Source organism: Malania oleifera, chromosome 4 (assembly GCF_029873635.1).
Source record: "Malania oleifera isolate guangnan ecotype guangnan chromosome 4, ASM2987363v1, whole genome shotgun sequence".
Classification (NCBI taxonomy): Eukaryota; Viridiplantae; Streptophyta; class Magnoliopsida; order Santalales; family Ximeniaceae; genus Malania; species Malania oleifera.
In genome coordinates, this window is record NC_080420.1 from 117,185,148 (window position 1) to 117,198,609 (window position 13,462).

The following is a 13,462-nucleotide window of genomic DNA, read 5'->3' on the forward strand; positions in this document are numbered from 1 at the left end:
TATTTTAAATGCACAATAGCAAACCAAAAAAAATAAATATATATATATATTTTAAGATATATTTTATCACAATTAAAATCATCTTAAATTGGTTTCCCTTCTTTTTTAGAAATAAAAATTTCTCCCATTATACACGAAATACAACCATATATTGCTTTACTAATCAAGCATAAATTAGCTCATCTTATGATTTTGTTATAATGAGGGGACCAAATGCGTGCCACTCGTTATAGAATAAGTAGGTTTTCTTGCCATGACCAATGTTCAATTTGAAGGCTTGGGTGGCAACGTTTGTAGCCCTTAGAATTCTTTCCAAGTAGTAATGTTGTAGTGGGTGGCTTTATAGCCCAACTCTTTTGTATCTAACCTTGTAGGCATGTAGCTAGAACAAATCAGGCAGAGAAGCTTGATGCATAGGCCTGGCTAATATTCCTAAGCTTTTTAATGCCCATACCACTCTCAGTAAAGGGTTTATAGACTTTTCACCAACTGACAATACAACCCTTCAACCACCTTTTCATGAAGAAAGCCTTTAAAGTTTGCTTTAAGTTGCTAATGACTAAGGAGGGTAAAAAGAATGAAGAGCACCAATAGTTGTCAATGTTCATAAGATTAACTTATTACGCTAATATCCGACAAAAGTTATTTAACGACCTGCTTAATTTTCATATTTTTTTTTTTCTTTTTCCATATTACAAATCACAAAACCCAACTCAGCAGATCATAATCCACCCGGACCTATGAATACCAGGGATACATCAGAACACATAATGAAAGCCTAAGCAGCAGGAAACATACAATCACAATATTATAAATACGAAAACATTCATCACATTATCATAAATACTAGAGTCACTATATCCACTGTATTTCAGTATATACATCCCAAAAACAAGATCTAGGGACATTTCCAACAAAATCCAACTGTCCTTACTAAAACTTACCCTTCAAAGAGGGCTAACAAACAACACTACATCAGCAGGGCTTTTCCCGCTCTCCTATCTGGGGCTCCTGAAAAGTTTATAAAATTTTGGAATGAGACATCTCTCAGTAAGGGAAATAAACTAATACCAGTGTGTGGCAACATGAGTATTCCGTGTTATACATATACCATATAGAACATATTCAATGAACTGTTATGTCAAATATGGGAAAACATATATATCATCAAAACATGACAGAACTACTACATTTTCATAAACATATTTCATCTCATATAATAATAATACAAAAATATTCTTGGTAGGTTAACTGGCTGTTGTCATGTATTACCCCTACATGACTGGGTTGTGTGGCCCGAAGGCAGGATCTAACAATGGTTGGTCGACCACTGCCATGGTTGGCCGACCACTGCCAAGTCAATAGTATAGTCTGTAAGTCTGATGGGTCTTCCATACCTAGTCCATACACTAGGGGCGCTCACACGCTTCTTAAAAACCACATCAACCATCTAATCTCACACCACTCCGTATAGCAGCTTTAACACAGATATCATGATCATGATGACCATGGACGCATAGCAACGGTACCGTGCAAGTGCTAGCCTAGACCAAGCCAACTCAGTTATGATATTGTATAACATATACTGAAAATGTGATACATGGATATTTCATATCATTAATTATCAAATTAATCATATTATTTTGCATATATATATGTATATCATGAAAATCATCGGCCCGTACCTCAGTATTTCACATTTTACCATATCTCAACCCATACACTGGCAAATCATATCATAGCACAGCCCGTACGTTGGCAAATCATATCCATAGCTCGGCTCGTACGCCGACAAATTATATACATAGCTTAGCCCGTATGCTGGCAAATCACATCCATAGCACGACCCGTATGCCGGTAAAATATATCCATAGTTCAGCCCGTACGCTGACAAATCATACACATAGCACGGCCCGTATGCTAGCAAAACATATAAAAATCTCAGTCCGTACGCCGATTTTTCATTATAAAAATCCGTATCATTAACACATTCTCAGAAAATAGTATTTCATAACAATTTCTACTCATGTCGCACTAACAGGTTTTTCGCATTAACATACCATCATTTTCAACAGTATTTTCCCAAATATAAATCATATATAAATATATTTATTTTCCTGAAATCAAATGCTATAACAATATACATATTTTTCATAAAATACTAACTTAATTTATCCCCTTACCTGATTCTTGAAAAGCCCCCTAAGAAAATCTGTCTTGCACCCACAGGGTTCCCTACTCAACACCCTAAAAATAACATTCCTCAAAACTAAAGTTCAGTATTTTTATGCGTACTACACTTTCTACAACTGCCAAGAATTCAAATATTGAGTAGAAAGTCTTACCTTGGATTTGGAATGGTTTCCCAACTCAGCCCCACCGATGAGCCGCTCCAACAGACTTGTAGAGAACTTCCCCAAGAGCATCGTGGTGGCTTTAAATCCTCAAACCGGTGAAAATCCGGTCTGAAATCGAAGAGAGAAGGGGGAAGAACCGAAGGATGAGAGAGAGATGGTTTCTACGCAAGAAAATGGACTGAAAATCACATTTAACCCTATTTATACTGCGGGATTTGTCAACGAACCATGTCACCTCGTCGATGAGTCCTGTAGAAAGTTCGTCGACGAACTTCAACAATCGTCGACGAATTTCAAGTTTCCACAAATCCTCTCTTAGTAACTTCGTCGACGAGCTCCTCTTATACCCTCGTCGACAAGTCCCTTGTGTTCATCGACGAGGAGCTGAAAATTCCTCGGGATTATCCCATCCAAAATACAATGTCGTCGACTGCCTCCTTCTGTTCTTGTTTCCAATTCCTTTTTTTTATTATTATTTTAATACCATTATTCTTCGCGTCATTACAAGTTAAGTACTAGTTTCCAATGAATAAGTATTTGTTAATCCAATTATCAGTTTATTTTGCAGGTTATTTTGTTAACTGAGGGTGTACAATCATGGCTGGTAACTCTGTTGGTTACAACAACAAGGCCATTGTACTTAACTAGATAAAAAGGCCTCTAGGATGTGTTTAACGTTTTTAATAGAACTGACATTGCAAGCCAAGGGAGAAAAATAGGAGAAGGAGAAGAAGAGAGCTTCCATAAACCCTAAACCCTAAACATAAATTGTAAACTCCAAAACCTTAAACCCTAAATCAACCTCAAATCCTAAACCCTGAACATAAATCCTTAACCATAAACCCTAAAACCCTAAAATCCTAAACCCTAAACCCCAAACCCTAAAATCCTAAAGCCTAAACCCAAAACCCTAAACATTATCTCAAAATCCTAAACCCCGAAACCCTAAACCCTAAAACCCAAAAAACTAAACCCTAAAACCCAAAACCCTAAACCCTAAATCCTGAACCCTAAAACCTTAAACCCTAAACTTAAAACTTTAAACCCTAAACCTTCTTAGAGAAATCGCTTGAAGACTCACAAAGGAAAATTGCTTGGGTCTGGTGAATTACTTATCACTTAGGCAACCTGGGATTATCAAGTAGCTGCCCTAGCAACAAAGGGGAGTAAAGCGACGATGGTTACCAAATCAACAAACGAACTATTGTCAATTCATATTAATGATGAAAAGGGGACATCGCCTAGGTGAGGTACTCATCACTCAACCATCCGTGGAGATCACAAGTGACCAAACAGGGGGTGAAGATCGCGCAGTCATCAGGCAACAAATGTCACCTAATCATTTGGATTGCCTAGCAACATGGCAAATAAGCATTGGGCAAGCATTAATATAAGATACAATAATGTATTTGTCAACTATTATAATTAGATGTTTATTTAGAAATTGACCAAATTTATTATTCAGATTTATAACTTGAATTTATGATTTGTAGCCTCAGAATTGATGTAAGTTTGACCTCAAGGGAGTATAAACAAGGGTACAAGCTATCTTGTACAACATCTCTTAACCAATTTACACACTTTATACAACTAGCCCAGTGCTAAATAGGTCTAGTGCCTTCTATCCCTCTCTTCATTTTTTTTTTTCTCATTTCTTTCTTCCCGCGTTCTTTTCCCTCCATCTCTCCTTCCCTCTTCTAATTTGAGACTCTTCACCTCCCTCTTTCTCATTTCTTCAATGACTTCTCACAATCCGTATCTTTGTATCTCTAACAGTTAGCATAAAAAGTTCATCCACAATTTATTCATTGCCAATCCATCTAAATTCATATCATAATTTTAAAGAGTGTTTAATTTTTTATCAAACACATATACACATGTATTAAATGCATAATAGCAAATCAAATTTTATATATATTTATACATATATATTGAAAATATATTTTCTTACAATTAAAACAATCTTAAATTTGTTTCCCTTCTCTTTTACAAATAACGCTTTCTCCCCTCAAACATACATTATTCTTGTAAAGCATAGAAAGACAGCCATATATTAATTTACTAGTGGAACATAAATTAGCTCATCTTATAATTTTGTTGTAATATTGGAAGCATGTAATGCACCTCTTATTACACTTAAGTTCCAACCAAACCACCCCCACCCCAATGATTCATTTATTTTAGCACATCCTCATGCATTGCACAAGTAATATTATTTAATTAAAAATTATAATTTAGGATCATAACAATTTGGAAAAATTGATGAAAATTTAGATAAAGATTTAATGTGAAAAGTATTAAAAGGAGTTTAAAATTTTTTTTTTTTTGAAAGAATATAGAATTTAATAAGAAATAAATATTAGCTAAATAATATTACATAGTAATTGTATGAAAACTAATTCAAATACAATTTTATTATCTTATTTGTTATCATCTTTGCATACTCTGTATTTTAAAATTTCCACTATATAAGTGCAAGTTAAAATTTTAATTTCAAAAAACTTTGATCACTAAAACAATATTTTAAAATATCAATAATTAATACATATCTATTTGTTGTAATTCCTTTCCTATGCATGTACTTTATGTATAAATAAATATCTTGGAATAAAAAAAGTATGTAAGCAATTTGTTTTAGAAGAAAACAATTCAATTAAACAAAAATAAAAAAATAAAAAAATAGTTAGTACACAACACCAAATTTGCCTTTTAAAAGTGTCATAGGCATGCTTGGTAAATTAAGAATGAAAATAATTGATTGGTGAAAATATAATTATTTTCTTCATTAAAAAAATACAATGAAAACTTACTCCTTAAAAAAAAAAAAAAAGAAGTTGGAGCTAACATCTATGACAATTGCAACCTTATCACTAAGGAGTGTTCTACATAGTAGTATAATCAGAAATGAATTAAATTACTTGAATTTTAAAAAAAAATTAGAATTATAACTGGAACTAAACCAAATGGATTCAAAATTTTCTAATTATAGTTACTACAAATAGATGAAAAGCAAAAAATATTTTGAAAATTTTATAAATCTTTTAAAATAATAAATTTATACCAAAAGCAATAAGTTGCTTTTCTTTTTTTTTCATAGGAGAAGGTAAGAAAAATTTTGTTAGCTCAAAAGGAAAAAGAAAAGATAAAAAAAAGAAAGAAACATAAAAGAAAATATAACAAAACAACATAAATCAAATATGGAGAACTTTTTCCTTCTAGTCTCCAATATCTGTAAGGAATTTAACTATTAGGTTGTTGATATTCAATAGAATGTTATAGAAAAGTAGAAGGTTTTTAGGTTGTAAAGGCAGAATCCAACCAATTCTGGTGAGGATTGAGAAGCACCATTACCCAAAATGGTGAGCCAAGTGAGCTCACTTCCTAAGAAGAAAAAAGCAAGGAATTCTCAATTGGGAGGAGACCATAGTGTAAAGTTGATTAGAAAATTTGCAATAAAAAAATTTATGCATGATTTCTTATTCAATGTATTGGTGGGTAGAAGGTTGGTACTCTTATTAGTTTTTCATTTGCAAGTTTGTATAGAATCATAGGTAGCCAATTAAGCAATGAAGTTATGAAGGGCCTCAGGATGCAATTTGAACCAAATAGCAACAAGCCATGATACGATTAGGGCTTTCTCTCTAATGAGGTACGGGCTAGAGTTTAGGTAGCTAGAATAGTCATCGGTTTTAATGGAATTTTCTTCTGTGGTAGAGGGGAAGGGTAAAAAGGGAAACTAAGATTGAATGAAGTTTCTTCTTGGTTACTACCAAGTGCCTTCTCTCATAATGTTTGAAACCTAGGCATTATAAGGGAAGAGAAACACCTCAAGGGTTTACAATTGCTTTCTTAGTGAAGGGACCAATGGCCAATGTTCAATATGAAGGTTTTCTTGCCATGGCCAATGTTCATTATGAAGGTTTGGGTGGCAAATTTTCTAGCCCTTAGAATTCTTTCCAAGTAGTAGTGTTGTAGTGGGTGGCTTTATAGCCCAACACTTACGTCTCCAAACTTTGCAGACACAGTAGCCAATTTACCAAGATGAAAGGACTGGAAGAACAAATTAGGTAAAGGAGTTTGATGTCATAGGCCTCGCAAATCTTACCAAGCCTTTTAGTGCCCATACCACTCTCAATAAGGGGTTTATAGACTTTTCACCAACTGACATTTACAACCCCCTCTTCATAATAAAGCCTTTAAATTTTGCTTTAAGGTGCCAATAACTGAGGTAAAAAAAATGAAAGCACTAATAGTTGTCAAAGTTCATAAGATTAACTTATTAAGCTAATATCTAACAAAGAATAAGTATTTGTTTCCAACAAATAAGTATTCATTAGCACAATTATCAGTTTTGCACGTAATTTTGTCAACTAAATCATATTTGGTAATTCGGTTGGTTACAACAAATAGGTCTTTGTACTTTGGATAAAAAGCTCCAAGATGTGTTTGCTGTTTTTTAAGAGCTTGCTTTTATTTTAAATGGATAATTTTGATGTCCTTGATTTTTTTTTTCTCAAACATTAAGAATTTGCCAATACATTATTAATGCTTTCGAGGTCATTTCAAACTTTTAAGCTCTTTTTTATTTCTTTTCACCACATGCTCAAAATTCGATGTTTTTTCCCCCCAACAACTCCTCAAAGGATTACGTTATCAAATGAAGAGTAAATCTCTATCTTCAATTAAAAACTGGCAATTTTCAACATACAATAGTAGAAATCTAAAAAAGCTTAGCTCAAAATCAAATACTCAAAAAAAGATATATTAATAATAATTTTAAAATAATATCTTTAAATTAAACCATCCACTAACATTTGTAACCATTCCAAATTATTTACAATTAGACATTTAAAAAAAAATGAGAATAAATAATGTGTAACACACACATAACATCTCCCAACCACCATGAAAAAATATAGTTTCTTCTTTACACGAAACGAAAATTTTCTTTATATATATATATATATATATATATATATATATGTATGTATGTATATATGTATGTATGTATGTATATATGTATGTATGTATGTATGTAATACCAAACCAAAATGGACATATGATTGGCTTTGAATTAAACATAACCTATAAAAATACTTGCAAGCAACTATTCCTCCACAATTTGAAGCCAATCAAAAAATGTCTTGTTACACAAAATGGGAGGTATATTTTAGTGTGAACTCTAATTTCGTGGATTCTAATTCCTACATGACTTAAGTGAATCCAAACAAATAATATAGTATCCTGTGATTGAGAAGTTTAAAATCCTACATGGAGGAATTAATTTGGCATTAGATAAATCTCTTACTTAAAATACTAAAACGGAAAAACATTGATCGAATCAAAGCTAAAACATCCTTCTTCAAGCAGGCTGTGGTGCAGGATTCAGATCAGATGAGGCCATTGTTCAATTAAATAACCAGAGTTTCAAGAAAAATACAACATATAATCCAAGTCAATAAACAATCTAAAGTGAATCAAGACATCACCAATCACTGAGAGAGAGAGAGAGAGAGAGAGAGAGCAATTGCCTTGTGCTGCCAGTTTTATAAAGAAAAAGGCAAATAGAAGGAAGCCATTTTCCATCCTATTTCGTAAGGATGATCCTCTTGGATTGACAGTGCCAAGGTTTGATGAAGTGTCTACAAAGGATCCACTGATGAAAACCTAACATGACTTAAAGCATCCCTCCCTCATAATCTTTCAACTATTGCTTGGAATATTTACCTCCAGAAAATCTTGATATATAAAAAAAAAAAAAAAAACCTGACACGCATAAGCCTCTATCTATCCAAACATGATGCATCATATTGTAGAATAACTATCAGGCAAGTGCTCAGAATCACCTGAGAATCATCCATATAATGCACGCCATGGCTCCTCAACATCCCTTGATTTGTCCCTCGGATTGCACATGACTCTTTCTCTCAAAAAGCGCAAGTCAAAGGTGCTTGCAAGCAGTTCTCCAATCTCATAAAGTATCTGCAAAAGAAACCACCCGCAGAAGCTAAATGTAGTTTCAATTTTCATTTTTTTAAAAAGGCTAAATATTACAAAAAGGAAAAAAAAAAAAGAAGTAAAATTAAACTACTTTCATTTGCAGAGCATGAACTGAAAATTTTTAGAAAAAAATTGTCAGCTATTGGCGATGGCATTCAAGGTCTTTCATATTGGCATTTGACAAGAACTGTAGGAACCATAGAACTCACTACAAATCTAGTAAAAGCCTCTCCAAAAATTTCACTTAGATCCCTTGACATTTTTTAAATTACACATTTTTACTGCAGTTTGATGTTGACTTACACCCTCAAATCCGTCAAGGTCAAGTTAACTTTAATTTACTTGCTTACTTTCTTACACCAGAAACACATTTTGTCATACGCACAAGTCAGAGAGAATAGGTAATATAATCTAGCTAATTAGAGCTGGCAAAGGATTGGGTGTGCATTTTGCACAAGTGAGTGCTCAAAGTTGAGATCAACGCCAACCCAACCTTTTGAGTCTACCCTGCTCAGAGAGACTGTAAATCAGAATTAATCAAGATAAACGTATAATCGAGTTGATTTAAAGTCAGTTGAGCCAGAGTATCACTGAAACTCGACTTTTGATACAATCAGGTTGGATTGAAGTCATGTGAACCAGCTCTCTTCAGAAAACATTGTCAATTGAACCCATCTATTTTTGGGTGCTGCAGAAGTCTCACTAATTTTTGCCAGCTTTTTGCCAAAACATGCAAGGTGGCTTCAATATAAGGAACACACATGATTGAATATCAGATGTCATTAAGTCTCAATGCCAGTTCAAACAGATCAACAGTATTAAACTATACTTTCAGAAATTTAACGTCGCTTTCATTATTTACAAATAATTTAACAGCGACAGAAGTTTTATTGATTTATTCACAAGAAGAGAACGTGACATGTAATAGAATGTTAAAAATAAGTAGCTCACTTTTCTTCCGGCATTTAGGAAAAGAAGTTTTATCAGGCATTCTTAGAACACATACAATATATATACAAGAAAGATATGTTTCAGCCACCAAGCAGGCTATGAAACCTCATAGCACCATCTAGGAATGTGCAACAAAAATGGACAAATTGAATTCCAATACACCTCTACCTTCTCTTTTACACTACCAAACTTGTTCTAACTACTGTAGGGTCAGCACTTCAATAATTTGTTTGGCCTTTTGGTTTGAATTGTCAATATTATCTAGGTCAAAAGACAATAGCCTTCCCTAAGGTTTGGCAAAAAGACAATGACCTCCCTTGAAATTTCAAAAATTTCAGGGACCTACCCAAGGTTTCAAGAATTCCAAAGACCTCCCTTAGGATTTGTCAAAAAGACACAAACTTTCTCTTGTATTTTGCAAAAAGACAAGTTTTTTATGAGAGGTCTGTGTCTTTTTGGCAAACCTCAGGAGAGGTCTATGATATTTTTGAAACCTCGGGGAAAGTATTTGTCTTTTTGCCAAACTTTTGGGGAGGTGAATGTCTTTTACCCTATTATTTTAGTAAATAGCACATCAACTCTATGATAGAGCATGCATCATGTACAACAAAATAAAATATACTTCAAATGAATACCCCAAAATGTTGACAATGAACCAAGGAAATTTAGAAAAACATTTTCCCATATGCAAGAGAGAGAGAGAGAGAGAGAGAGAGAGAGAAAGCTACAGGGAGAAATAATTGATGGTGTTAATGCATAAGAACTTAAGCGAGAGAGACAAAAGTTGGATGCATGGGAAGGATAGTAGTAAAAACTAAAGATTCCCGAAAAGAATTAACTTGATTAATGAGAAAATAAAGAGATGTTTGGGTTAATAGAAATGGAGAGTATGGGGAAGAATTATTGCAACAACAACAGCAAGCCTTAAGTCCCACTAGGTGGAGTCGGCTATATGAATCCTTTTCCACCAACTTGCACGATCGAGGGCATTCTCCTCAACTAGCTTAAGAGTTATTAAATCCTTTCTCATTATCTCATTCCATGTTATTTTAGGTCTACTTCTATCCCTTCTAGCTCCATTAACAATACCTAACTCACTCCTCCTTGCTAGTGCACTGCTTGACCTGTGATTCAAATGCCCAAACCATCTAAATCGGCCTTCTCTTATCTTATCTTTTACCAATGCTATGCCTAACTTATTACGAATATGTTTGTTCCTTAATTTATCCTTTAATATAATACCATTTATTTGCCTTGGCATTCTCATTTCAACAACTTTTACTCTGTAGACATGTTGTTTCTCAGTTGCCCAACATTCTAATCCGTAGACCATGGCTAGTCTTATAGTTGTCCTATAGAACTTTCCTTTTAATTTTAAGGGTATTCTACGGTCACAGAGCAATGCCCGAAGCTACCTTCCATTTTATCCAACCTGTTTTAACTCTATGTATTACATCCTCTTCAATTTCTCATTCCACTTGTATAATAGATCCAAGGTATCAAAATTTACTTGTGCTACTAATTCTTGATTATCAAGATTAATCTTATCTCCAATATTCCTCTTTATGTGGCTGAAATTATATTTCATATATTCTATCTTATTCCTAATAATCCTAAAATGTCTAACTTAGATTTTACTTCACTCCTACTTTCATCAATCAAAACAATATCATTTACTAAAAACATACACCATAGGATCTCAATTTGAATATTTTTAATGAGTTCATCAATCACTAAAGCGAAAAGATATGGGCTCAAAAAATAGATCATTTTGTACACCTATTGGATTAAAAATTCTCTGTATTGCCCTTCTGTAGTCCTAATGCTACCCGCTACTTGATTATATACATATCCTTAATGACATCAATATATCTACTGCATTCTCCCTTCTTTTCTAGAACCCACCAAAAACCTTCCCTATATACTCTATCATAGGCTTTCTCTAGGTCAATAAAAATGACATGCAAGACCCTTTTCTTTTTCGTAAACTTTTCCATTCACCTTAGAAGATAAATGGCTTTTGTTGTCGATCTCCTAAGGCATAAAATCAAATTAATACTTTGAGACCCTCGTCTCTAATCTGACTCATAAGTTTGATTTCGTGAATATCACCTTTATTTTTGTATACAAGTATTAATGTATTTTTCTTTCATTTCTCCAACATTTTCTTAATTTTTTATAATAGTGTTGAATAGATTAGTTAACCATATACTTCCATTACCTAAATATTTCCAGACTTCATTTGGATTTTATCCGATCCTATAAATCTCTCACTTTTCATCTTTTCTAAATCCATCTTCACTTCAATAACTCTAATTTTGAAAAAATAAAAATAAAAAAAAAATAAAAAATCATACTTTTTGTCTTTTCCTCATTTGTCACTCCTAAGTTCTAACTTTCAATTTGGTTTTCATTAAACAACTCATTAAAGTATCTCCACCATGACACCACCTTTCTTTTATATCTTCTTCTTTAACCAAGATATAGTGAGTAGACATTGTTATTCTCATCTTTTATACATTTTACATTACCAAAATCTTTGCCCCTTCTTTCTCTAGCTCTAGCAAGTTTATACATGTTTCTTTTCCCTTCTTTTGTATCTTGTCTAGCATATAAATTATCATAAACTCTATGTTTAGCATTACTAATGGTCTTTTTTGCTTTTTTTTTTTTTTTGCCTCTTTGTACTTTCAAGGTTTTTTACATTTCTACAATTCTGTCATGTTTTATACCAAATCTTTGTCTTTACAGTATTTTGGACATCGTGATCCCACCACTAACTTTCTTTATTGCCCAAGAATCTTCCTCTGGATTCACCCAAAATCTCTTTTGCTCTCTTTTCTATACAGCTAGTCATCCTATTCCACAAAGAGTTTGCATCTACCTTATCTCCAATTATCCAATCACCCTTTTCGATCATTTTATATTTAAATTTTACTATATTTTCTCCCTTCAGCCTCCACCACCTAGCCCCCTTGCATTGATTTATGTTGCTCTTTCTCTTACATTTCTAAATAGAAATACCTAACACTATTATTCTAGAACCCTACGTTGTGTAGTCAAACTTTCACCTAGAAAACTTTACAATTCTTGCATGATAAATGAAGCCCCCTCTTAGTTAAGAAAAACATGTAAGAGTTTTATTTTGTCCACTCTTAAAGGTTATTAAGTGTTCTCTTTTCTTAGAGCAATTATTCATTATAACCAAATTGTAGGACATGGAAAAATCTAAAATTGCATCACTTGGCTCATTTCTATCCCCATATCCATGGCCTCCATGTATCCTCTCATAACCTTTATTGTCCTTTCCAACACATCCATTCAAATCAGCTTTCATAAATGATTCTTCAGCCCCTAGTATCCCTTGTATAATACTATGCATATCTTCCTAGAATTGACTAAGGTTTTGTACTACGCCTAGTTGGAGAACATACACACTAATGACATTTATTATCTCCAAGCCTAGAACTATCTTGATTTTTATAATCCTATCTAGTACCATTTTAACACCTACCACATTATCTTTTAGGTCTTTGCCGACAATGATTCCAACCCATTTTTACGTTTTCCTTTTCCAATGTACCGAAGTTCAAAACCTGATTTTTGATTTCTCTAGCTTTCTTCCCTACCTACTTAACCCTCGGATCTAGAATGACCCGTCCTAGCCCACCCTTGTCCATTTTTCACTTCACCCAAATGGTACGAGTGTAGCACGTCACTTGTAGAGGATGCCCCAATGAATAATCGGCAAGGATTCATATTATGCAAATTTGACAAGTTTTATGTTGGCTATTAGCTACCTAACGCAATCCTACTCCTTGATTTGGGCTTCGGACTGACTACATGCAGAGATCTTTCAAGCATTTAGTACTACACAGGCAGAGTGCATGTATTTAATGACTATTGTCTGATAAAATTTAATAATTAATTGTTAAAGTCTTATATAAAGTTATTAAAAAAAAAATAATGTATATATTTCTGATTTCAAAGATCTGCGGTGGAAAAACGCTTAGTGCATGGATTTCACTTCGAAAAAAAAAATGATCCATACTAACGGATTCGGGTGCATAACCATGGGTTCCAGTGCGCAAGATCTTGTGGCACTTACCAATGAGGCCCAATCGATTAGTATACGCAGAAGAAATCAATTATAG

The 13,462-nt window shown here is 33.4% G+C and overlaps 1 protein-coding gene across 3 annotated transcripts in view; it reads right to left on the bottom strand.

Annotated features, from left to right (window-relative positions):
* Positions 1-785: 785 nt before the first annotated feature.
* LOC131153182 (uncharacterized) overlaps positions 786-13,462 on the bottom strand; it is a 31,274-nt gene continuing 18,597 nt past the window's right edge. The window contains exons 4-5 of one of the 3 annotated variants that reach the window (XM_058105315.1): positions 8,204-8,339; positions 786-1,011 (exon numbers count right to left, since the gene is read on the bottom strand). In XM_058105315.1, coding sequence (XP_057961298.1) covers positions 8,211-8,339 — 129 coding nt within the window. In that variant the 3' untranslated portion in view covers positions 786-1,011; positions 8,204-8,210. Of the gene's footprint in view, positions 1,012-7,741; positions 8,340-13,462 lie in introns of those variants that run through there. The other 2 variants (XM_058105314.1, XM_058105313.1) reach the window with 2 other exon arrangements.